This window comes from Calypte anna, chromosome 3, assembly GCF_003957555.1.
Source record: "Calypte anna isolate BGI_N300 chromosome 3, bCalAnn1_v1.p, whole genome shotgun sequence".
In the NCBI taxonomy this organism is placed as follows: Eukaryota; Metazoa; Chordata; class Aves; order Apodiformes; family Trochilidae; genus Calypte; species Calypte anna.
Window position 1 is genome coordinate 19,426,932 of NC_044246.1, and position 25,334 is coordinate 19,452,265.

Here is a 25,334-nt window from a genome sequence, read left to right on the forward strand (position 1 = left end):
AAGGATGTTTGAGGTTTTCTCACTAGCCTGTTAATACTCAGGCAAAAGCTTTTGATGGAACAATTCTGAAAAGCTACATTTAGCTTAGTGCAGTGATCTCCTTACTGCTGCCATTTTGCAAACACCCTTTTTTTGGCATTGCATGTTGCTTCAACCTCCATAGTTTGGTGAGTGGCATGTTCTTCCAAGCTTAGTATTTACACAGTATTTTCTTTCAGATGGGAAACCATCTGTATTCTTTGTATTTTTTTTAGAGGGTTAAATAGTCTATGTTGAAAACATACGGGTTAGGGTGATGTCAGTTTTTTGGTTTTTTTTTCCTTCAAGAAGCACTGAAATGAACACTGGGAGCATTGTTTCAGTCTTGTGCTTAGGAATGTGAACATTTGTATTGTATACTTAATTTCATCCCAACATAGCTGAGGGCATCTATGCAGAAGTTGCATTGTGTCAGGTCGGCAGAGGGGGAGAAAAGTTTAACTTTTCACTGAGAAGTGTGAAATTATAAAAACTTCAATGTGTTTTTTTGGGAAATCTGATTGTTTTAAAAAAAGCACTTTGTGCAGTGTGTTGAAAATTGTCTTTCCTTTTAAGTAACAATGTGTGCATGTAGAACACCAGGTATCCACTTAGTCATTATTTAATGTATAAAGTTTAAAATCTATTACAAATTTTTGAAACCTTAGTTCCTCTTGTAAAATAAATGCTAATGCTACAAAATGTTAATTTAAAGTGTGTCACAATAGAACAATTTTGTGTCTATTAGAAGGTTGTGCTCTATTTGCAGTGCCTCTTGGCATAAAAAAATTTAAAAACACTTGCTGAATTTTCTATTTTATGCAAGTTTTCGTGCCCCCTTATTTGTTTTATTGTTCTAGTAGTGTATTTCACAGCTTGAAAAAAGCAATTTGTGGCAATATGAGAGCTGCTAAAGATAATGATCAGCTTCATTTCATATCATATCAAAGTTGATTTGGGGGAGAAAAATGTTTCTTCTTGCTTCTCATGATACATTTTTTTGACTCAGCTGATGTCTGAACATTTAAGTATTTTTTTTTTCAAATAAATAATATGCATTTTTTTCACTTAATCATCCAGAATGAATGCTTGGGAAATAGCAGATGTTATGTCTTAGAGTCTGCTTGGGTACAAAGAAAACACTTGGAACTTTATCATGTCATGACAGGGAGACCCAGAAGGCTCTCAGTGATGTAGCTGAAAACTTGCTGCTTTGTGAGGAATGGATGTGAACAGGACAGAAGGATGTGTGTTCTGATAGACCAGCAGGGAATCAGGCTGCTGTTTGCTTTTTAACCTCTCCTTCCCCACTTTCCTTCCTCCTCCTTTTCCCCTGTTCTTGAGGCTTGTACAAGGCTTAAACAAGGATGAAATGCTGACAATGTCAAGGAAGGGAAGGAAAGTGCTGGAAGTTGGAATGGTTGGAGAGCAGAAGAGGGCTTCCACTCACAGGCATGCTATGTCCTTGGGTTTTGCTAATTAGGAGAGTGTACTAGGGTTGTGATGGCTTTGTTGTTTAGGTTTTCTTGGTTTGATTTGGTTTGGTTTCGCTGTGTTACTCTGTACTAAGAAGTCTTCCCATGCTGGTGGTTTTACATGCATCAGCTTAGGACATGCTTAGAATCTCATTGATCAAAGGGTCTCAGAATAGTCAATTGCTGGAGACTCTTCCCCACTATTTATCAAATTATCTGGACTTTCCATGGCTTGCACTGCTTTCACAACTCTTATGCAGGTTGATGGACAAGTCTGTACTGCTGACTGCTGAACGGTCTGCGTGGGGAAAGAAGAGTTTTGTGAGCAACCTGCTATCTTTAATGCAGGGTTCTATGTCTTGAGTATTGTATCTTCAGTTCTTTTAAAAAGAAGTTTTTAAGAGTCTAACTTTTAAAAGTTTAAAATTTCTTTTAAATCTGCCATCTTTAACCCAGGGTTCCAGGTCTTGGATGTTGTATCTTCAGTTCTTTTAAAAAGACTTCAACAATATCTCAAAGATGTCAAATTTAAAGATAATCGCTGTCATCCTGGACGTCTTCATAAGCCTTGCTCTACAAACTGTGCAAATCTCTTGTAAAATTACATTTAAAAAAGAAAATAATTATTAATATCTTGCCTTTGTGTAATAAAAAAACCTTTCTTACATACAGAAGGAACACTGTGACCTTGTTGCCTTTATGTGTAAGTGAGGAATGTGGCAGAGGATTTAAAATTGAGTACTATTTTGGACTTGAGGAGATCCATGTGCTGGAAAGCCTGTCTGGTTTACTCTCTGTGTCTAACAGCCTCATAAAACTTGTTACCTCCCCATGCAAATATTGCCTGACTTGTAGTATTAGATCATGGAAGCTCCAATAATGTAAGCCAAAAAATGATGTATCACACATGATAGAAGCAAAGAACACCGAGGTTAACTTACGGATTGCTTGGTTGGTTGCCTCCAGTTCTAGTTTACATCAAGACTTTGAATAAGACATGTGGATGTGAATTACAATTTTAAATTTAGTTTAAGCATTCTAAAATCTTTTTGTGAGGGAAGTTTTGTAGGTCTCTAAAATTTGGTGAGGAGGTCTTGCACTGAAATAATGAGAAAACTGGGATTTTGCATACATTAAATGTCGAAACAGAGTAAACTGTAGTAGTTGAACATTGTCTTTGATGAATACTAACATGTTTCAAGAGTGAATCAAATTCTTACATGAGTTGCACCTCTACATTTACTGCTCATATCTTCTGATTTTTTTACCTCCTGAATACTGTAGAAAGTATATATGTGAAGGGTGAAGTCATATGCAGACTGAACTACTGAGGAGTTCTGATTGCATTTTTAGTACTGAATTTTCTTCCTGGACTAATTGAAATCCACAAATTTGACCTATGCTCAACTCTCCCACTCTCAAGACCTTTTGGATGAACTATTAAACTGCTTAGATTTCCTGTGTCTTTAGGAGGGAGACGCTCTGAAGCTGTGTTCAAAGCTGAAGTGATTAAATTAATTTAAGCTTCTAGGAAAAAAATATGATAACCTCTTCATAACCGTGAAACAGACCTGATAGTATTGCTTAGAGGTAAATCCCTTCTCGTTCCTGGAAATGAACACAAGCACAGAACAATAAAATCAGAAAGGTTAAGGCAGGAAATGGTTTTCAATTAGCAGAGGGTATAAAAGGCACTATGAATAGCTTCAGAGAAAAAAAAAGAAAACAACAGGTATTGTTTTCCTTTTTCATCCCTTTTCTTCTGTAGTGTCCATTACTTAACAGAGATTAAGGGCAAGCCACAGAAAGTACAGACAAACTAATAGTAGTGGCAAAGTTATGCATTGTTTTTAATGAAGTAGCTTAATCTGAGTAGATATTTATATAAATCATTTTAATAAGCAGGCAATTGCACAGGCAAGATCAGGCTAAAGGATTCAAGGATTCAAGGAAACAGGATTCAAGGCAGAGATCTAGAAATAAATGAAAATTAAGACAAAAATCTTGGAAGGAGCATCTCTGCTGTCAACAAAATGATGTGCAGTACAGAGGACTTCAGAAGATTTAAAAAAAAGAGAACTCCAAGACCACAGGTATCTTTCCAGTATGTTTCTTGCCTACAGAGCACCTGCTAGCAAGGGAGACAGGAGTTTACTTTATTGTTCCTGTCAGAGGGGCCCAGTGGGATCTCTGTATTTAATAAGTACCTCACTAGGAAAAAATCTGGGCTGACTGAATGGCAGCCAGGGAACAGTTGTTTACTGTGAGAGCAAGGGTGGGAATGAAGAGGAACACCTTACCTCAAGGGCTTGGATTTTGAGGGTGAAGCACTAGAAGAGGTTCCATACAAGTGTTTTGGAATCTGCTTGCTTGGCTGTTTTCAGGATTAGGACAGTCAGACATTTGTTCCATCGGAGACTGTTTAGATCCTGCCTCAGTGTTTGTATGGATTAGATAGTCTCTTGACATCTCTTCTGTTTCCATGCGTATTTGAAACCACTGCAGCTGTTTTTCCACTTGAATAATTTCACACAAAATAACCCAGATGAAATTGTGTCAAGTTAATGCTATGCGGCAGTGCTCGTGTTTCCAAAACAAGCAAACAAACAAACAAAAAAATAACCCCGGGCACAAGTGACAGCTGGAATGTGAGAGACCAAGATCTGGGACCTAAAAATCTGGATGTAAGGGGTTTTCATTTCCCAAAATGAAGTGAAGGCCTCAGCTTGGTCTGTTAGTCATAAAATTGTCACTTTGCAAATATGATGTGCTAATACTCTCTCGCATTGAGAGTGTTTCCATATAGAATGCTCATTTAGGTATTTTCAGAAGTGGTCTGATAACGCCTTTAAAGCTCCCTAAATTCTTAATTCTCTAACTTTGTGGAAAAAATGAATTTTGAATATGGAGGCTGTAAGATAAGTTGAAGAAAGACAGAAGAAAGTTAGTACCCTGTTCCTCATATTGCAGCTTCCAAATGGCACACGCATGCAGAGCTCCTTAACCCAGGTAAGAGCTCGCTCATTAGGCTTCAGTACTGCACCACATGTCTCTGTTTTGCCATATAGAAATCAATTAGCTTGGGTGTTACTTGCAAAGGTAAAAGCTAGGAAATTAAAACTAAGTGGGTGTTAGGAGTGTTGCCATTTTTGTCAGAAGTGTGTGCCAGGCACCCTCTCTTACATGCAGAGAGGATGGGTACCGGGGGGCTGGCTTGGAATATCCCTCTCCACTGTGCACTTGGTATGAGCATTCAGATACTCTCCAGTATTTCCTTTTCATGCTCATGATCTAGATGAGTATGCATATTTTTTAACTCTATTTTTTCTTAACAGCTTTCTATATAATCAATAGTACTTGAGGAAAGAAATGTTTTTTTTAAATCAAAGGAAGGTCTCTAAGAAGTGGAAATGTTTGCTTTGATAACTATCTGACCAGAAAGCTTCATACAGGTCATGCTTTCTACTTTGGTATCTTGAATTCTTTTCTTCATGGTAGCTAGGGCACATCTAAGTCTTTTATTTGAAGCTCTGGAGGAGATAGCACAGTTAGTGCACAGCCTCAGTGCTGGGAAGGGTGTTAGCATCTCCCTCTTCTGTAAAGCCCAGCTGCCCACTGTGTCTGAGCAGAGCCCTGAGTGAAGGCTCTTGGGAGCAGGATTACAGATACTTTTCTATCAGTACATCAGAGTGGTTACAGATGATAATTCTTCTGAGCTCTTTGCTCAGAGTGTGGGTTGTGGGGTGCTGGGCACATCTAAACACTCTTCCTTGTCTCCTCAGTTGTATTTGAATGATGCAAATGGCCCCACTCTATCTGGTGAGCCAGCTGCCGGCCTGCTCTGAGACAGAGGGGATGGCACTGGGCAGCACATGGTATCTCAGAAAGGTTGGAAATTAAGGAATGCTTAAGTTAGCAAGGGCCAGTAGGAGTGGTGCTCATCTGGCTGTCCTCTGCTCACTTCACAAAAGTTAGCATCTTCCAGCACATTCTGTGTTTTGTTGTTCAATTGCTGTGATAAGTGAATCTTAAAGAATAGGCAATTCAAGGTTTCCATTTGTTGTTATGCCAAATGAATACATATTTTTCCTTGAGTAATAGTTGTTCATTTTGCAGGTGGCTGTTTTCATCTTAGTTATTTCGAGGAAAAGCAGTGGCAAGAAAATCTAGTTTCAACTTTTTTTAAATTTTTTTTTTTTTGTAGGTTTTTCACTTGCTGCAGTCGTACCTAGAATCAAAACAACTTTGTAGCTCAGACTTCCAGCAAGGGCTGGGTGACATCATTACCTGTGTAGGAACCAAAATGTGGTTGGCTAAAAGGTAAGATAAAATACAACATATATACATACACAAAAGTTACTAACATGTGGAAAGCTTGGCTGGTGGTTTATTTTTAAAATTGTTATTTTGTCTATGTGGACAAATTGCTATCTCCAGAAATGTGTAAAATTTAGATACCTTATTGTCTTACTATTTTTTTTAGAAGATATTGTGGTGTTTTGTGTTGGGGTTTTTTTCAAAAATCAAAGGATAAGAAAACCATAGGTATATGTTACCTGTTATGTTATTGTTTCTCAGTTTTCTCTTACTTCATTCTCTGCTAAGTTTTATAGTCTAGTCATTTTTTAAAAAGAGCTGTGAATGAAAATGCCTGCAGAAGCAGATGTTTTGAGAAAGGGTTGAATGTTGCTTCTGGACTAAGAAGAAGAATATGGCACATTTTTGGGGGGTTTATGTTACTATTTTCTATGATTTTGACCTTTACAAAAAAATAGTAGAAAAATGTCATAGCAAATGTTGAAACTATCAAAAGTATTTAGCAGCCCACAAACCATCCCAAGATAGTTTTGGAAACAATTTCCTTAGGTTTCTGAAAAAGGATGTGCAGATGACTTTTTTTAAAAAAAAAAAAAAAAGCCAAACCAAACCAAACTGAACAACCCAAAACAACAACATCAACAAAAAAACCCAAAAAACCAAAACCAAAACAAAAAGAATAAACAAAAAACCCCAAACCAACAAAAACAAAGAAACAAAAAAAACCCCCCCACACAAGGAAAACAAACAAACAAAAACCCCCATGCTTGACCTCATCAATTACTTTTGATATTTCCACAAAAAAGTTTAAAGGAATCAGTTTTGGACAGAGATTGCAAGTCCTTACATCAGTAAAAACCTGGGTAAAATATCCTGAATATAGTTTGCACAGTGGGGAGAGGTCACTAATGCTGTCTAGAGTGGATCTTTGATAAAGCCTATTTTGCTTTGTGATCATTAAAAGCAAAATCATAAGTGATATGGAGACGTGGGTTGAGGAAGCCTTTTGCTAGTGCTAACTGAGTTGGAGCAATAAAGATACAGTTGGTCTTTGAGAATTACAGAAGTATCTCCTGAAACAGTGAGAGGGATGATATAGCAGTAAGCCTTGGTGTAAATACTTGTGAAATTACACAGAATCACAGAATCCTAGGGGTTGGAAGGGACCTTGAAAGATCATCTAGTCCAACCCCCCCTGCCAGAGCAGGGCCACCTAGAGTACATCACATAGGAACGTGTCCAGACGGGTTTTGAACGTCTCCAGTGAAGGAGACTCCACGACCCCCCTGGGCAGCCTGTTCCAGGGCTCTGTCACCCTTACAGTAAAAAAATTTTTTCGAATATTCAACTTGAACCTCCTATGCTCCAATTTACACCCATTACCCCTTGTCCTATCACTGGTCACCACTGAGAAGAGCCTAACTCCATCTCCCTGACACTCACCCCTTACATATTTGAAAACATTGATGAGGTCACCCCTCAGTCTCCTTTTCTCCAAACTAAAGAGACCCAGCTCCCTCAGCCTTTCCTCATAAGGGAGATTACGTGCATGAGTAAAGCAGTCTGGACTTTATTTGCGGAATGAGTGGCCAGCTGAGCAGACTTTCTGTTTGAAAAAAATCACTCTCATCCTTGATGGAGTCCAAGAGGTGAAGCAGCAAATATAATCTTAAAAATGCAGAACAAAACTGAATCTACACTTGCTTTGTGTATTAGCCTATGTTGTATATTTGAATATTATGTTATGAATATTATTTTATGAATATTATTATTATTATTCCCAGAGAAGGAACAGTAGAAGTGAGAACCAGTAAAAAGACTATCAATAAGTGTAGAATTGTTTCTAGATGAGGAATGATTAATAGCTGATATATTTTTAGCTTGGAAAAGGGACAGGTGGGAGGGATGACATGGAAAAAACATTAATACTGTGAGTCACATGGGAAGGAGAGATATTTAACAGCCCTTCCAGTGCAAGGTGGCAGATAAAAAAAAAAAAAAAAAAAAGTAATTTTTAATGTCGTTTTGGTATAGCTATAGAATTTCATGGTGAAAGGTACTGTTGACTTTAAACCTCTGTGAATTTTTAACAATTGGTTGAAGAGAGTCATAGAAGAAAAGCCCAGTAAGGTTACTAACTATGGAGGTACCACAGTTGGCTCAAGAAGTTTTTCAGCAGCCTTCAAGGTTGAGAGAAATTTTTTTTGGAAGGTTTCACTGTTCATGCACTTTTCTTTCCTGTGCATCTGCTGTCTGCCCTAGCTGGAGAAACCAAGGTAGATTTGGTGGACCTTTTGACTTGACTCATCATAAGCATTGTGAAGTCTTCAAATGAGAATGGTAATTTGCTTAACCACATTAAATCCATTGATACCATCATAAAGAAAAAAAAACCCAAACACTAGAGGCCAGATTCAGTAGGAAGATACAACTGCTAAATAATTCAAACCTCTTTCTCCTGCAGCAAGTATGTGTGAGCCAGGCTCTCTTCATTACAGATTTTAAATAAATTCTATGTTTCATGTGTATTTTTTCAGACCTGGTCTTTTTAATACTTCAGGCAAATTGATGCTGACTTTTTTTTTTTTGTGTGTGAGATCTCCATAAAGGATATATTTTCAAGCTCTCTCTAAAAAGTACATGGTATAGGTATTAGCCTCAAGAGATGTATTTTCTCTTTCACTTGCCTGTAAATAGCCACAGATTTATGGGCTATATTTACCCTCTCTCTGTAGCATGTTTTAATTTTGTCAGTTTCCTGTAGCCTCCTTTTAATGTTTATGCATTTGCAGCTATGCAGTGAATGCTATGGGTGAAGTTTTTTTAAATGTCTTTCTCCCCATAGTAAAATTTTGTATTATGAACATCAAGGTTTGTGACACTAAGTTCAGGCGTTGGTTTTTCTACAGACAGAAACTCTTCTTGCAAATTTCCAATGTCAGTTATAGTTCCATATAATGTTTTGCCATTTACATTTGGTTGTGTAGATCTGTACAGCTATTTTATGACGAATGGTGGGCTTTGGGGGTTTTGTTGTTGTTTTCTCTTTCTCTTGTTTTAACTGAGTTTTGGAAGGTTGCTTAGCAACTGAGTTGTGAAACTCAGCTTAGTCCAGCTGTGCAGTTTTCTAGATGTTGGGCAAGTGTATCAGGAAACCAGCACTTTATCCTTAACCTGTTTTTAGACTTCTTGGTACACATCTGCTGCTGGTCACTGTCAGAGAGGGTGGGGGCTGGTGAGAACCTTGGTCCACGTGCAGTCATTCTTACTTTCTTATGGTTCAGGCAAATAGAGTGAGTACCACAGAAAAAAATTAATTAATCTCCATCTGTTTCTTCTGCCTGTTTCATTAGGAGATAACTTAGCATGTCACTGATACTGCAGTGCAGTGATTGTTGGAAAAGATGGTTTGAAAAGATGGCTCTTCTTAGTCTTAAATGGGTAAAAAACAGTTAAAATTACAGTAGAATTGTTCATGAATTGGGGGAATTATTTCCAAACATGAGCTTTGATTCACATTTCTGTGCTGGTTCTGTAAACTTCTTGCTGATATTCCTACAGCAACATACTTCTTTTGTACTATGGAACAAACTTGTCTGGGAAATTCAAATTACTAAATTTTGGATTGTGTAAGTAGTTCTTAAAAATGAGACTCAATTGTCACATATATATGTGTATGTATATATATATATATATCTGGAGGAAAGATTATCATTCTTCACCTGTTTGCTGAACTGGATGAGGTTTTTTGTTTGTTTGGGTTTGGGTTTGATTTTTTTTCCCCCCTTTTCATGGCCAGAATGTAATTTCCTTTCATCAGATTGCATAGGTATAAAATAGCTCAAGAAATAATTGCAAATTCCCTGTAATATACTAAATCTCTTCTCCCTCTTCCAGTCCCCCACTTATCTTTGCTTTAAGAGAGTAAAACAATGGCTTTCATTCCCCAAACTGATTTTCATGAAACATTTGCTTTTTTGTCTGTTCTGAAGGCAGACTTCTCAGTTAACGGGACATGATTTTTCTCCTTTGTAGCATATAGTAAAATATCAGAAGAAAATCTTTCCTTAACTTTCCTTGGATTATTTTTTTTTACATATGAAGAATACTATCTTTTTTGAGTATGCAGAAGTAGGATTTCCATTTTTGATGTTTTGGTGAACTGAGACCTGCCTTCCATCTACTTCTCAAGGTATTTTTTGAAACTTTTCACTTTACTTGCAGGCTTATATTTAATTTAGTATTTTTTATTTTGTTTTAGATTCTACTTCTTAGTTAGTCTAAAGTGATTTAGTAACGTTATTCTTTTCCCCACCCCCACCAGCTGAGCAGACTTTTTGTTTGAAAAAAATCAGTGTTAGGTTATGGTATTTTTTGCAGTTATGGGAGATGCAGGGTGCTTGAGAAGAACAGAAATTTAAAAAATACATAAAATATGCTTGTTGGAGAACTGAGGTGATGGAATGAAGTGGTGGAAATCAGTCTGGTAAGAGCTTTATATAAATTATGAATATACCAAGCTAAGCCTTTGAAAGAGTTCAAAGCTCTTCCATATGAATTTAAAAAAAAAAAAAAAAAAAAAAAAAAAAGTAATTTTTAGCTCAACTGCAAGGAGTTAAAAGACCAAATAGATGCTGCCTTCTTCATAAATACAGCAAGCTAAAGAGCAGCCTTTGGAACTGGTAATTTGTTGTACAGAAATCCCAGAAATACCAGTCTTGTTTCATTTGTAGCCTTTGGCATGGCAAAGTATTGGTATTGGAAAATCTGAGAAATCATGTCATTGCACAGCTTTGCTGTAGGGTGCTGTCTTCTAGTGCTTTTTAGCTTATTTTCCTTTTTTCTGCCTGCCTTCTTACTGAGACCACAGGAGGGGGAAAAAGGCGTTGAAGTTCTGCCAGAAGTCAAGTCACATTCTCTGCTAAACGTGAGCTGTGTGCCATTTCTTAGCTGGAAAGTTACTCCTAAGAAGGCTGCTTTCTTGAAACCAACTTGTGTGGAGCAGCCTTGTGTAAAACCAACTGGCTTTGCTTTTTGCAAGTAGTCTGTAGATGGTCTGGAACTGTGGTGTATGCACTTACCTTTATAACCCAAATATCCCCTGCTCTGCAGCCCTCCTGCTTAGCTCCCTGCTGTAGGCATGGGACTGTTAAAAATACAGATGTGATGTAGAGGTACAACATTCAAGCTCACACAACAAATACATGCAAAACTTCTTCGAGGCTTGGGTTCAAAACCAGATTCACTGTCCACTGAGATACCTGCTGCTCAGTTTTATCCAGGCTGCCTCTAGGGTGACCCAGCTGTAGCTGCTTGGAATGAGGGAAATCCATAGGCATTTTGTAACACTACAGAGTATCTGAGTTTGCCAAGTGGATGGCCATGGTACCTCCTCAAGCCTGTAGTGTTTCCTGTTGTCAGTCTGAAGTCAGTAACAGCAGGCAGACAACCAGGCATTGGTCCTTCCTAGAAGGAACTTCATACAAGGTGCATTTAGGCCATCTCTGTGGAAAGCAGGAATGTGGCCTTGATGTGGTTTCAGGACTTTGTGGCTCAAAGTGTGTAACCTAAATATATCCCTATTCTTCTCATTGTCCCTTCAGGAGAGACAGTGATGATTTCTCATGAGCAGGCTAGTAAACACACAACAGTGGCCTGTGCAGGCTTATTTAGATACAAGTGCAAGATGCCCATGGCTCTCTGCAGCATTGCTAGCATCCCCTGTGTGATTTTTTTTTTTTTTTTTTTTTATTTTTTAATTTCAATTTTTTTATTTTAAAATTTTTATTTTATTTTATTATTTGGGGGGGGGAAAGGGGACATAATTGGGCAGCTGGAATGGGAGTCTTTCACTTTTAAACTAGCAAGAGGGCAGCAACTAAGGAGAATGTAAGATCATCCTACTTGTCAGAGTGGTCATTCTTTTCAGATAGTTCCTTTGTCTCTTCCTCTTTCACTAAATCAAGATGAACCCTCTTGTCCTTCCAAAGCTATGTCAGCCTTGGACATACTCCTATTTTCTAACTTCTCCGCTTTTCCATTTCAGTCTTCATATCTCACACAGTGACGAGTTTAGTTAATTACCTTTGTTCATGAGTGATCTCTATGCATTATACAGACATATTCAAAAATGGAAAATAGTTCCAATAACTGAACCTGTCTCCCTGGAAGCCTAGTTACAAAGTTTCAGATTGAAACTTTACCTTTCTGTCAGCAGAGCTGAAGCAGTAGTTCATGTGTGAACACTTAAAAACACAAAACATCAAGGGGAACTTTTGGTTGCAGGTGAAAGCAAAGCATACCAGTATGAACATTTACTGCACATCAAGTGCACAGTGGTAATTTATTAATCTGCACTTGCTGACCCATGAGCCTAATTTAACCTGGTTTGTCTTTGCTTTGGAGAGCGGAGTCATAACAGTTACATCATGGTTCATAAATGTATTCTTGGAGGCATTAATTTCAATTTTATCTGCTCTTAGCTCCAAATCCACTCTTTCACCAGTTTTGATAACAGTATCCTTAACACAGCTACAAATTGTTTACTTGGGCATTTGGTGATTGCTTGTTTTGGAACACTTGTTTTGGGTATCAGTTGAGCTGTTTAAACTTCAGACTGAAATTTAAGATTTACTTTGTGTAAGATAAAACATTGTCTGACTTGGGTTCATATGTGTACTTCTGACTTAAATACAAACATTCAGGGCATATTAAGAACTGAATGTGGTTGCTTAAAGTAGGTTCCCTCCACCTCTGTAACTTTCAGGGTAGGCATGTTAAACCATGTACAATTAGAGGTTTTGGACATAAGTATCTGAAAATCCTTTCCCATAAATAAATTAAAAAAAGAAAAAAAAAAAGTGGTTTAGTAGCTAGCCTCTCTATAGGCAACCCGCCTGATGCTAATTGTGTAAAATTCATTATATTTGCACATGGGATTAGTTTGATCTCTATGTTTTTTAGGATGCTGCTAAGGGATCACATGTGGTTCTCATTAAAAGAACACAAAAGTGAACAGACAGTATTACTGTATCAATCCGGTATGCTAAAAACAACACCAACAAAACACAACCTTTCAGTATCATTTGCCAAGGACAGACAAAGCTCAAAGTAGTTTTTCTTAATAGCTGAATCTCAGGGTTATCTTGGTGTTACCACAATTTAAAAATAATTCGTGTAGCTTCTTTTTGAAGCAATAAATTCTCTGGGGAGGGAAAGTGACAGCAACATAGTCTGGCTTTGGTGGCACTAAAACTTAAATGACCAGAATGACCTTTGGAGAAGATGTCTGCTTTAGTGCAGGATGAGCTGGTCTTACAGAATGAGCAAGTCAGGGGGGCTGTACACATGGTAATTACTCCAAGAAGATCTCAACAGCACTCAAGTAGACAAGCAGATGTACTGTTACTAAATGTATTTCTGTGCAGGTGTTCCCACACTTCCAGGAACTCATCAAGGATTACTTGGCTTCATTATTATTTTTTAAAAAAGCTTTCCATTAAATGTAGGTCTGAGGGCCATGATGTTCACTGATGTGCTGGTTTTGTGTTACATGGTTAAAAATGCTATGGACAAAGTTTAATAATTAAATCCATTATTAATGTCTCCTTAAGAAAACAAGAGGAAGGCTGTGCATATTGAATCAGTGCTTCAGATGTGGACTTTGAGAGAAAATATATTAAAATATGAAGGCTGTCTTCTAAACTAATATACTCCCCAGAATCTCAGTCTTTAGAATACTGCAGAATTTGGAAGCTAGTAACCAAAACAATGGAGATTTCTTTTAATCATCTGCTCATTGTATGTGTAGGTGTGATTTACATAAGCTTTTTTGCCTCCGTGAGTGACAAGCAGTCATTTTCCAGATCTCTCTGCAGGTAAAATGTGGTCAGTACAGGGCCAACTTGGTCTGGTTCACCAGCAGCCCTCCAAAGATAAAACTCCCAAAGGGTAGACCCCTAAGGATCGTGTAGAGTTGATTGTATCAAGACTCAAACATCACAGAAAATGCACTTCTTGGTGCATTTAGAAGATAGTTTAGCTGATACAGTTGCTATTAGAATTGTGTATGAGAAGAATTGGGCTGCCAGAAGAAAGAACACTGCACAGTTTTGCCATTCTTCAGGAAGGACTAAACTTTGAAGTTAACAGGGAGAAAAAAATGGACTGAAAAGCCAAAATTTAGTTGCCAGTGTGCCAGCCTGAAGATTTGAAATTATGGAAGGCAAAGGCACACCAGGAAACTTGGAATCAGAAGTTGTGTAGACCCTGTCCCAAAATACCACCAGGCATTAGGACATCTTGAGCTTAATCCAAATTCTTCCCTGTGTTTATGCTAGAGCTGAAGGTGACATTCCAGTCTCAAAATAGAAGAATTTGTGCAAAGGCTTTTGAAGTTGTGTCCTGTGCATTAGATAGAATATGATGTGTAAGAAACCAATTTGATTTTTCTCCTGGAAACAAACATTGTACATAATACTGGTGGCTAGAAGGAAGGAGAATTTGGGGTCTGAATTTGACACCAGCAGGCTGATTTATTTTCTGTCAACCAAAATATAAAATTTAATAGGAATTGCTGAAGGGTTTTTTTTTGACAATTACATTATTTAAACAGAAGAATAGGGTGGTGGTTGGTTACTACAGGTTTTCTTTTTCTTTTATTAAGGGGCTCTTCCTAAAATACTATTGATAAGGTTAATCCTGTGAAAAGATCTTTCTTGGAGGAATTTTAGGCTGTTCAGCCTTTCCAAAAGCTCCACAAATGTATAGCATTGCATTAGGAGCAACTTTTTCATTGAAGACCAGAGAAGAAGCCATTAATTGTTCACTTTGGAAATTGGAATAGAAACAGTCGTGCAAGTGGTAAGGATTCTCTTCTTGTTCTTGAGGCAGTGATGAATTGGCTTTTGAAAAGGTTGTGTGTGTAATTTTGGCAGCACTGGTTTCTTTACCCTCATGCTTATGTGTATGTCATGAATTTTTTTGACAAAATACAGGGATTTGTAGGCAGCTTTGTAAGCTGTCTAATTTTAACTTTAATTTGATTTGTGAGCCAAATCCTGTAAACAATTTTTAAAGGCTGGCACTGTGAGTAACCAATTTGAATGTGTAGATTAGAAGTAACTAGCAGTCATTTTAAACACCCTACACTGAAAACAATTTGGCTGACTCTCTATGTAGTTTTGTGTTGTTTTACTGTAACCAGAACTGTGATGTGCATGCTATATATTATTAGGAGGAAATTCTGTTTTTTTAGCTATTCATTAAAGTTATATTCTAGTTTGACAAATGAGAATTAGCTTGCATTCATAAAGCAGCAATGGCTGGAAGATTTGAATTCTTTTAGACCTTTCTAAGAGCCTGGAGACTGCAAAATACAAAGCTTTTCTGAGGCCTGTTACAAAAGTAGGGTTTTTTAGATACCCCTAAGGTAGCAAACTGTGCTAAGACACCTTTGCTAAACTAATTCACAAGAGAGATGTTACAAGTTTTTGTTCAATAGACATTGATTGGGGGGTTGCTTGCTTGCTTGTTCTAAGTGCTAAGTGCTTGTTGAGAGTTTGAGCAAATATGCTTTGATTTTTTTTGTTGTTAAATGTTTAGTAAATAGTTTAAGTTGCTGTATATTTATAGTTCTTTTCCTGCTAGTGGTTTTGCAACATCTGTTTCCTAATGAGGAAAAATACAAGAAAAATTAATTACCTCTTTGGAAAACATTGAATTTCTATTGACTAGAATGACCAAAGCCTAATGTTATAAACATTAACACAAACAGCTTTGATTTCATAATCAATGAATTCTGTTTGTCTTATTAGTGTGCTTCCTTTTTTGCCTAAATGTTACAGCTGGTTTTGCTCATCTCTAAGTGAGATGATGCTCTTTTGGAACAAGAGGAATGACCCAGGAGAAAATAGTTATCTTTTTAGGTCATTTGACTTAGTGTCATTGAAAATTGGGCTTTTGAGAAGAGAATGAGAATCTGCAAAACTGGTGCATCCAAAATCTTTGGTACTTGCTCTGCATACAGGTGTGTTGGTATCCTTGTTTATGTACAGAAATCTGGATGCTTATAAGTGGTGTCCTGAGTAGAAATTATGTTAAAGGGCCTTTGCAAACCTCAGTGGTTAGAGGAGCAAGGTTGTACATTTAGTTTAAATCTTTTTCCCAGTGTTCTGGCAGAACTGAGGCCAAATATGTGAGCATTCCATGTGTTTTGCTCCTTATTGTTTCCCTTGGAAGGGAAGGTAATTAATTTGCTCTGTGATTCATGAATGTTGATATTCTTTAAAATAAATAGTAATACAAGAGAAATAGAATTTTAAAAGTTAAGCCATTTGTTCCTGATAGACTTTAAACCGAGCATGGTACAGAGAAGGTCTGTCACCACATTTTGCTTCTTTCTTCTTCAGTTTGTTTTGCATCAGATCTGCAATCCAGAATAAGCAAACCAGTGACTACCTTAAGTTAAGTGTGTCTTAACCATAAAAGATGAATCAAACTTTAATAAAATAGTATCTGCAGAGCTCTAAACTGTGAGTCTAGGGTTGATTTCATGTTATGTAGACCTAAGCTGCAGTTAGTGCTGCTTAAAGATGATAAAAACAGAACAGAAATCAAAGCAGTCCCAGCACTACTGTAGGTAGCCAAAGCCAGCTGGAGCCAAACACAGTATTGCACGTGGAGTTTTTGAACCTGCCCAGTTTGATTTATATCTGCAGAGAGGGAATATCTCCTGAAGGGTACAATTGCTGATTCGCCTACCAGGCAGTTCCTTGTTGAAAGCAAATAGCTTATTGTTACTCTGGTTGTATATTATTCTCTAAGTGCTTAACCTGGGCACCTTTGGAGGCATTTGAACAGGAGCCTTTGAATTTAAAGGGACTACTTAGTTCCATTAACTTTCCTCTCTTAAAAAAAAAACCCTGAACTCTAACCACTAACAAAAGGTTTTCTCCTGCTAGTGACTTCAACTCTTTCCTAATTTAAGGTTCATGTGCCTGAAATTTCATAGTCATCTGACTATCCTATCCCCAATTACTTAACTTGTTCAGTATTAATGAAAAGAAATTGGCTAGGTTTTGGAAGACTTTTTTTTTTAAGGATCTAATAAAAAAATCTGCTGCAGCATGTCAAAATTAATAGTATGGAAACTGGCACCTGTGTTTTCAGATTTGTCAACTGTTCAGCCATGCCGACCTAAAGTAATAATTCAAAAAGGCACTATTTTCCCATAGTGAAGATACTGTTAGCTTGGAGCTTTGGGCAGTTTAGAAAAATACCTGTAGACTCTTTAAAGCTTTTAGTCCTTTTAACTGTTTTGACTTGGTTTTTTTTTTCAGTCACCTTGTATCTTCTGTGCTGTTTTGTGATGATCTAGTAGGGACAGAGCAGCTCCTCCTATCATACTTTTGTTTTCTTTGATTAAATTAGAAGCACATTTCTTCTGGGCCTTGTTCTTTCTAAGCAGTAATCCTTTCTGTCCCTGTCTGTGCTTCTAGAGATTGCAGCAATCTCTTCTCCCTCTCTGCCTGGGAGGTCAAGTCTGTGATGATGCTTTCCTTTTGCATGTTACTCAGGGCCTAGGACCTCTCTTCGGTAAGATATGCTGAAATATTCTGCAGTATTGGTTCTTGGTGAAATTTAATTCCGCTTTTATTTCCACCTAGACAGTAAGTTTGCAAGTACAGAGTCATGAAGGAGTGCTAGAAACTGTTGGGTAAGAATCAAAGTGCAGTGAGAGTCCTGGGGCAGGCTGGCTATAAACTCTGTATCTAAACAGAAAGAGCAATTAAAAAAAGCAACAACAAGAGGAACTTCTTAAAATCATGTTTTAATGCATCCTGAGTATGGTATGTAGGGAGTCCACGGGCTCTTCTGAAGCAGCAGTTTGCAGGTCTGATGTTGCACCAACCTACTTGCTAATGTAGACAAAATATTACATGTAATGAGGTATGGATCTCTGTGCTGACATCGCTAGCCTACTATCACTTTATACATATAGTATTATGAATATTATTTTGATATCCATTTAATGTTTCTGTGTGAACATACCCTAAGATATTAGAGTCCTAACCATGTGTAGCTCTATCCTGTTCAGTGTCAGATACAGTTTACATCATGTGCATTGTGTATATTATGTATATTATGTATTTGTTTCCATTAATATCTAGTCTGGAAAGGAAATTAACTAATTTTTGTGTTTTGGACAAAAAATCCAACATTGTATCAGATGCCTGGAGCTCCCACAGTTACTGCTGTGAGTTTGTTATTTGGAGACAGATTTCCTCAAAGTTTTTTTATGACAACACCTCTTTATAAGAGTATATGTTAAACAAACAAACAAAACAACCAACTAAACAAAAACATCTTGTACTTCGTGTCCTGTCATTGTTGTAGTTCTGCATGAATGGGTCATCCTCAGTATTGCACAGTGCATCATTTGAAATATTCAGCATGTGATTTTTGGCTGCCAGCTGTTATACCAAAGTTTGATTATCTTCAAGACTGAGGATTCTGCTACAGTCTGAACAACACTGAAATTTCTTGGGTTTGGAAAACTGGATTCTCTGTTGTGTCCATCTGGCACATATAACAGAGAATTCACTAGCATCAGCAGGGCAATGGAGCCAGCCCAGAGCAAACATCTGGCATGTTTTGTCCTAGAAAAGCTTCATTTCAAAATCACAACATTCATATAAGCATACTCAAAATTAAGTGGCAAATGCCTAAAAAGCTGGACCATAATAAAAACCATGTCAATCTTGCTGTGCCACTTTTTCAGTGAAGATTACATGAACCATGGTTTTCCCAGGACACATTTTGTACCTGGGAAATTTTATTTCCAGTGAAATGGTTGAAGCAGGTCTTTCATTTTTCAAGGCAGCTGAAGTGCAGTAGGCCCATTATGTTCTCATCTTAATTGAAATCTCTCATGGCTGCTTTCAGCCATTTAATGTGTACTTGTGAGTTTCGTTCTCTTAGTTTCTTTTTCTCTTAAGTCTTTGACTGATCTCTCACTGTCTTTTCTTCTTTGTTGAGCTTCTAAACCTGTGACTAATTCTTGGTAATGTTTTGATTGGTAAAGAACAACTTGGTCAACAACTGAATGCCAGAGATACAGGAGAGAGGTCAGGGTGGATAAAAATTAAGTCTTCCTAATAAAAATTAAAGAAAAAAATAGGCTGTATTAAGTTTCTTTGGCTTTTTATGATATCATTTCTTACTGATTTGCATCTTCTCTGCAGGGAAACTTTTAACTCTTGTGCTCTAAGGCAAGTGGTAAGAGGCAAACAAGGGGAGTTTTGGGGAGGTCCATCACTACTAGTAAGAAAGTGTCTAAAAAGTCTCTCTTTATGCAAAAGAAGAAAAAACCTTTTCAAAAGGGAGATTGTGGTAGTGTGTGGTCTGCTATGGGTTATATGGAGGCCTAGTACTGTAGACCATAAAAGACAGCATAAATATTACAGAGTATTACAGTATTACAGCATAAGCTTATTAAAGAGTTCATTACTGAAGATGAGAGCAGTGTTTCCTGTAAAAGTTGTCTTTTTTTAACAGGGTAAGAGGTTAACTCTCTCTAGGCAAATAGAGCTGCCAAACCTCTATGCAAGAACCTGAGACCTTTCATTTTAAAGTTGGGATCACTTATCTGAAAAAGTTTTGAGTTTTTTCTTGGATTTTAAATATGTTACAGAGTTGAGAATGTTTGGTGGAACATTTTTAATTAAAACTTATTTGAAAGAGTTTCAAATGTCAAGATAAGCATACAAAGAAAGTGCCAGATAAAATAAAAATTTAATACTGAACAGAATTAGTCATATTTTAATCTTGTGCTGCTTGATTCTAAAAGTTTTTTGCTTTAGTGCAAGTTTCATTGGACTCATCAGAATAATTTTTGTGTTTTGAGCTGGATTTCTTGGTTTTTTCACATACTAAGCTGGATTTTAAGAAATATTTTCCTAGCTGAAACTTACAGTGACAACAAAATAAGGAAAAATAAAGATTCTAACTGAATTTTTTACTTTTCTAAAACATCTATCACTCATGCCTTGAAGAGGCAGAACAGAAAGCAGCTTTTTACCAATGTGCATTATATACCTACAATCCCCAATATTCTTGTCTAGAAAAAAGGTACCTAATTTCAAAACCATGCATGCCTCTGTGATCTGCATCAAAGCAGTGAGAGAGCTGTGGCCACTGAAAAACTGTAGTAGGTACTTTTCATGGGGAATTTTCTCTTTTAGGAACTGTAACAATAAGATCTGAAGACTTAATTTTGTTAATGCATTTAGTTACATACATTATCTATAAACAAAGCAAAGACATACTAATTGCCAGGGCGACCTGATTCATCCAATAATCATGAAATGTACAAAGTGTAATTTGATGGAATGGATGGAGGAAGGGTGTTGCTGTTCTGCTAGGGAGACTGTCATTCAGAATGGGCCAGGAGGCAAAGCTTAGATAACATGGCCTAATTATTTTGCATCTGCAGTCTAATTTGATCAGAAGTTAATCTCCATTAATTAAATAAAACAGACACATCAAGCTGGTGTGTTTCACTGCTCTTTCTGAGCATGGATGTTATAAGTATTTAATCTTCAGTAATTTGATTTCCCTAGGCCAAATCCTTGTTTGGTGACCAGAGCTGCCTATCTTGATGTCCTTGTGTTGCTGAGTACTCACCTGGGGAAGTTTCAAAAGCAAGGTAAGTCAAATGTGCTCTTCAATACATTGGATGGAATATCTGTGGGGAAATCTCTGTGCTCTGTTGAATCCAGAGAAAAAGAAATATATTTCTTGTACTGGTGGTATCATCTGAATGCTGGAGTCCTATATGTGCTTGGTGTGAAAAGGCCTTTTGCTCTGCTTTCTGTAGAGCTAATTTTGGGGACTGTTGATGAAAAGAATGAGGCATGGTTTCATGTCAAAGCTTGAAGTGATGATCTTATGGTATTCCTGATCCTAGAATGGAACAACGAAAAAGATCCCCTCCAGCGTTCAAAATGTCTTTCTGGTCCAAGGCTGTAAATAAAAAAATCCAAACCCAGTGTTTTCTCTTGTTTAGAAATTGTATAAGAAATACCTAGGAGAGCTTTTTTTAATTTCTCTTTTTATATCTATTCTTCATCAGTGTCAGGTTTTTGAAGGATCAGTCAGAACTATCAGTGGTTTTAATGACGCAAAGTGTTGCTTGCAACAATACAAAAGTTATTGAAAGCAATAAGGAAAACAAAGGTCTGGAGGAAGAGACTCTTTCAAGTGTGACTGGGTATGGGCAACCTTCGGTCAGCTGGAACTGGCTTCCTTGTGGGCCTGGTTTGTTCATTTCTCATGAACAAGTGAGTAATAAATTATCTTGTCAGTCCAGGGAGACAATTAAAGAATAGTTCTTTCATTTCATTAAAATTCTTAATGACTGATTTTTACTCTGCATTTAAGTCACTGGAACAGTTCTTTATTTCAAAGAGTCTTGCTTTGGGGGCTGTTCTTAATTTTAAAACCAATTCCTTTTGCCCAGACCTATGATACACAAGTAGTTCCATTTTAATGCTGTAATTGCTATTTGTGTGATTTCTTGTGAATGCAGAGTTCTAATAGTGATAGTTGTCAGGAAAATGAGTTGGTGATGAACATGTCTGAAGTGAACTTCTTCACATAGCTTCTAGCCCTTATAACAGAAGCATAGACTTACAGAATATATGGCAGGTGCATTCCAGTCATATCAGATGAAGATGGTTAGGGTTTGTGGGGACTCCTGGAGATGGGTCAGACTTTTGGTGTCCTCTGCAGAGTCATTCCCCTCTCAGGGCTCCCAGATCTCAAGAAGTACTGTTCAGTAAAGGAGATTTCCAAATGATGTTGCACCTCAGTCTCATTCTGTGAAGTACTGACCACAGTTTGTGACTATGTAGAGGCTACCTGCTTTATAGGGAAGAATGCACTACCTATGTAAAGTACAGCATGTCTCTAGGGATAATTTTTTCCTGGGTTTTTAAAGTTTCTTTTGGATAAGCTATATCTACCATCAGTAATTCTTATGTTAAAATATTTATTTGTTTATTTATTTTTGTGATTAAAGCAAAATAAAGATTCTTAAATCCTGATAGGCCTTTTACCTTAATGATTATCCTTTGCAATACATTGTCTGCCTGTGTTTCACCTCTACAAAATAAACCAAAACAACCCTGACAGCCCCCTTCAAACATATTTGGGCTCGTCACCCTTCTTTTTCATTTGAGTACTCCTTTTTAAAGATAGAGTCATATTGGAATATTAATTTTTACACTTCTTAAAATCATAATCATCTACCTCTGTTCATCTGCTTTGTCCCACGAATCATCCCAGCCTTCCTGTATTCTTTTCATATGATGGTTTTTTCCTTTGCTTCTCATTAGTCTCATCACTCACCATTCAGCTCTGGTTCTGTATTTTCTTTTATGAAGGAACAGCCAGTATTCCAGATGAAGGCCCCTCATCCCCTTATTTAGTGGGCATTGCATTTCCTTCATCAGTCTCTTACTTCAGTTATCATTAGGTTTTTTGCCTGTTTTGGTTTTTAAACAATTGTGTCACATTTGCAAAGGCTTTTATTGACCTCTCCACAGCAAGAAACTCTTTCTTTCTTTATGTATTTATTTTAAATGCCTCTAATTTCTGAATAGCCCCTGGAGCCTGAGGGACTGCACCATGCTGTGGCTGGATTATTGACTGTAGGAGACTCATTTACTTTTCAAAGCTCATCTGGACTGTTCCAAACCTGGGTGCTGAAAGGTACAATTTCTGTAGAAGGAAAGGAGCAGGCTGTCCTGTTATTTTTGCAGACTGTGTCTGGTCAGGGATAGTTCATTAGTATTGTCTTGCTTAAAAGTTTCATTCCTATATAGGTTTAAAATGATAGATTGCAGGCAATATATACAGAGAGTTAAAAATTAAGACTGACAATACAGTTATGAAAATTTGAAGATACAGTGGGGACATTTTTTTTTATCACAAGCAGAAGCCCTTCTGAAATGATGGAGTAATATGTTTATATTAAATAGGACCTGAGTATCCCTTGACACACAAAGAGAAAGACTAAGCTCAGCAGTTAAAAATGAATGTTTTGAGTCTCACATTTAAATGTTCTATAAAGAACAGTTATTAACTCCAGCTTTATAGGTTTCTGAGATTAAATATCTTATTCATATATGCGTATCTCTGGTTACAAGCCAATTTTTCTCTGGTTTAATCTTGATTTGTAAAGTTGTTTCAATGAATAAAGGGTGAAGGACAAATCCAAATAAAACTGTTTCTTGATGTGTTTATCTAAGAGGCCCCAGGAAGTGCTGTATATGAGTTCCAGGCCATGGGCTGAAACTGATTTTCATCAACAGAAATGGGAACGCAATGTAATGAGCCTGCAACTGCTTAAAATCAGACCACTTCTAATTGATTATGCCTGTCTAAAGGGGCTACAATTACAAAGAGATTTTCAGAGTACAACCCTGCCTAGGCCTTTCCTACATTACAATTATTTTCTGTAAGTGATTTGTTGTCTTCAATTAATAAAATCTGTCTCTTAAAGTGCAGGACAGCCCTTAGGGAATTTACTTCACAAATTTAAAACAATTTAAAATGTCAGATAAGGAAGGGAGGGAAAAATGGATCCAAAAGCATCTTGTCCTGCTAAAAAATTTCTGCTGGCCAAATGATGATTATTTATCTTAAAATAAAAACAAAAACAACACCCTGTAGTTATTCTGATTTCTTGGTTTGAATGGAAGTGTTGCCTGATTCATGTCACTGGGAAAATAGTTTTTTATCCTTCAGATGACAGGCAAAACCAGACCATTTTTTCCAGCTCCTGATGTGCCTGAGGGTCTTCTGATACGTAGAGACAGTACATAATACCAAGACTATGTAAACTTGCAACATTTTTTTTGTGTTATCAATTGCAGCTGGAACTCAGAAAAAAACCACCCAAACAACTGAAGCAATTTTAAAAAAAAAGAGCATTTATGAATAAAAATACCATATTTGCTTCTTTTGAGAGCAAACAGAAGTCCTTACCAGATCTAGGGTTATTTCATGGGCTAATGTCTGTTGTCAGTAATTATTAATAATATCCAGTGAATTTGTTCCTGCAGACCTCTGATATATTGCCTTCACAGTAATTTTCGTAGACTTGGTATCACAGATGTTCAGGGGCTTTTCAGACTAATGAACAACACATTGCTTTTTCAGATTTTCTGACACATATACCCTGCTGAAAAGCCATTTAATTGCTTCTTCATAAGTAAACCAGCACCAAAGTAGGTAGTGTAGGAATAGGGGAATGTTCAGGCATTACTGGAGGAAGCAAATAAGCACCTGTAGGCATCTTTGGAGGGGAAAAAGTGCATTGATACAGTGTTTCAGTAGATAGGGTTCCTCTGTTGAATACCTGTACTTTTGACAGGGCCTGGCATAGGCAATCCTGCTTTCAAATCTCCTGGAAATTGGTGTCTGAAGGTAAATAATAAGGTGATGGTATCACTGTGATCCTGTGGTGCTGGTGGCACAGGGGCCAGAGTTGTGCATTGCTATGAAAGCTCAGATTTGAGATGCTCTGCCTCTCTGCAGCAGGTACAGAATGCCACAAGGCAACCTGGCCATATTTTCTCTCCTGCTGCTATCTCAGAACAGTTTTCTGATAGTATTTTCTCAATTCATGAAGGGAAAAATGGCTGCAACTCACTAAAATATGCTTGACTACTAATAGCATTATTTTACCCAGGGCTGTGTTCAAAAAGTGGCACTTGCTAATGAAGTTTATTCAGCCCATGAAGCCCATAAGTGTAAGTGAAAGAGGATGTAGAACCCTACATCATCAGAGAAAAAAATGGAAAAAAAATTTACATAAGGTTGGAAGAAAAATTTACTTAAGGTAATCCTTCCTGGTTGTTCTTCTATCCTGTATATGTACTGTCAGTTGCCTGGATGGTTTGGTCTTTTATTGTGTATTGTGTCTTCAAAATTCAAGTTTGATGAGAGTGAGAAAACATTTAAACAGGATGTCAAATAGGATGAATCTGTGATTGAGGAGAAGCTGCCACTTTCAAGTCTACTTGTGCATTTTTCCTGTATACATTTGAGGTGGGAAATTCTATAAAAGTTCTTGAGATTAACCAAATTACAGTTGTTGTCAGTGGGAACAGCTACTCAGTATTTACATAATTAATCCTGTTCATGAATAGATTTTTGATATCCAAATGGATCAGCCAGTGTTCTGCTCTCACTAATGTAGTCTTTCCTTGAATTTTGCAGTAAACTGATTTCCATTTTCTAACTATATTCCGAACAGCTAAGCCTCTTATAGCTATATTTTAGAGTTAAATTGTGCCATGAACAACAGAACCAATTGCAAAAATTGCTGTGCATTGCACATGCATTTGAAATAAAAAACATGGGCAGTTATGTACAACTGTCTGCCAGTTTTGTCCTTTTTTATGCTCTCAAATACGACAAATTACTATGTTTTAAGTAACATATATTGTGAATACC

General features: G+C 37.1%; 1 protein-coding gene across 1 annotated transcript in view; it reads left to right on the forward strand.

The window, feature by feature from the left end:
• The window catches only part of THADA (THADA armadillo repeat containing), a 160,043-nt gene that overhangs the window by 93,241 nt on the left and 41,468 nt on the right, over window positions 1-25,334 (forward strand). Inside the window, exons 30-31 of the mRNA XM_030448466.1 lie at window positions 5,698-5,813; window positions 20,432-20,517. Coding sequence (XP_030304326.1) covers window positions 5,698-5,813; window positions 20,432-20,517 — 202 coding nt within the window. The remainder of the gene's footprint in view (window positions 1-5,697; window positions 5,814-20,431; window positions 20,518-25,334) is intronic.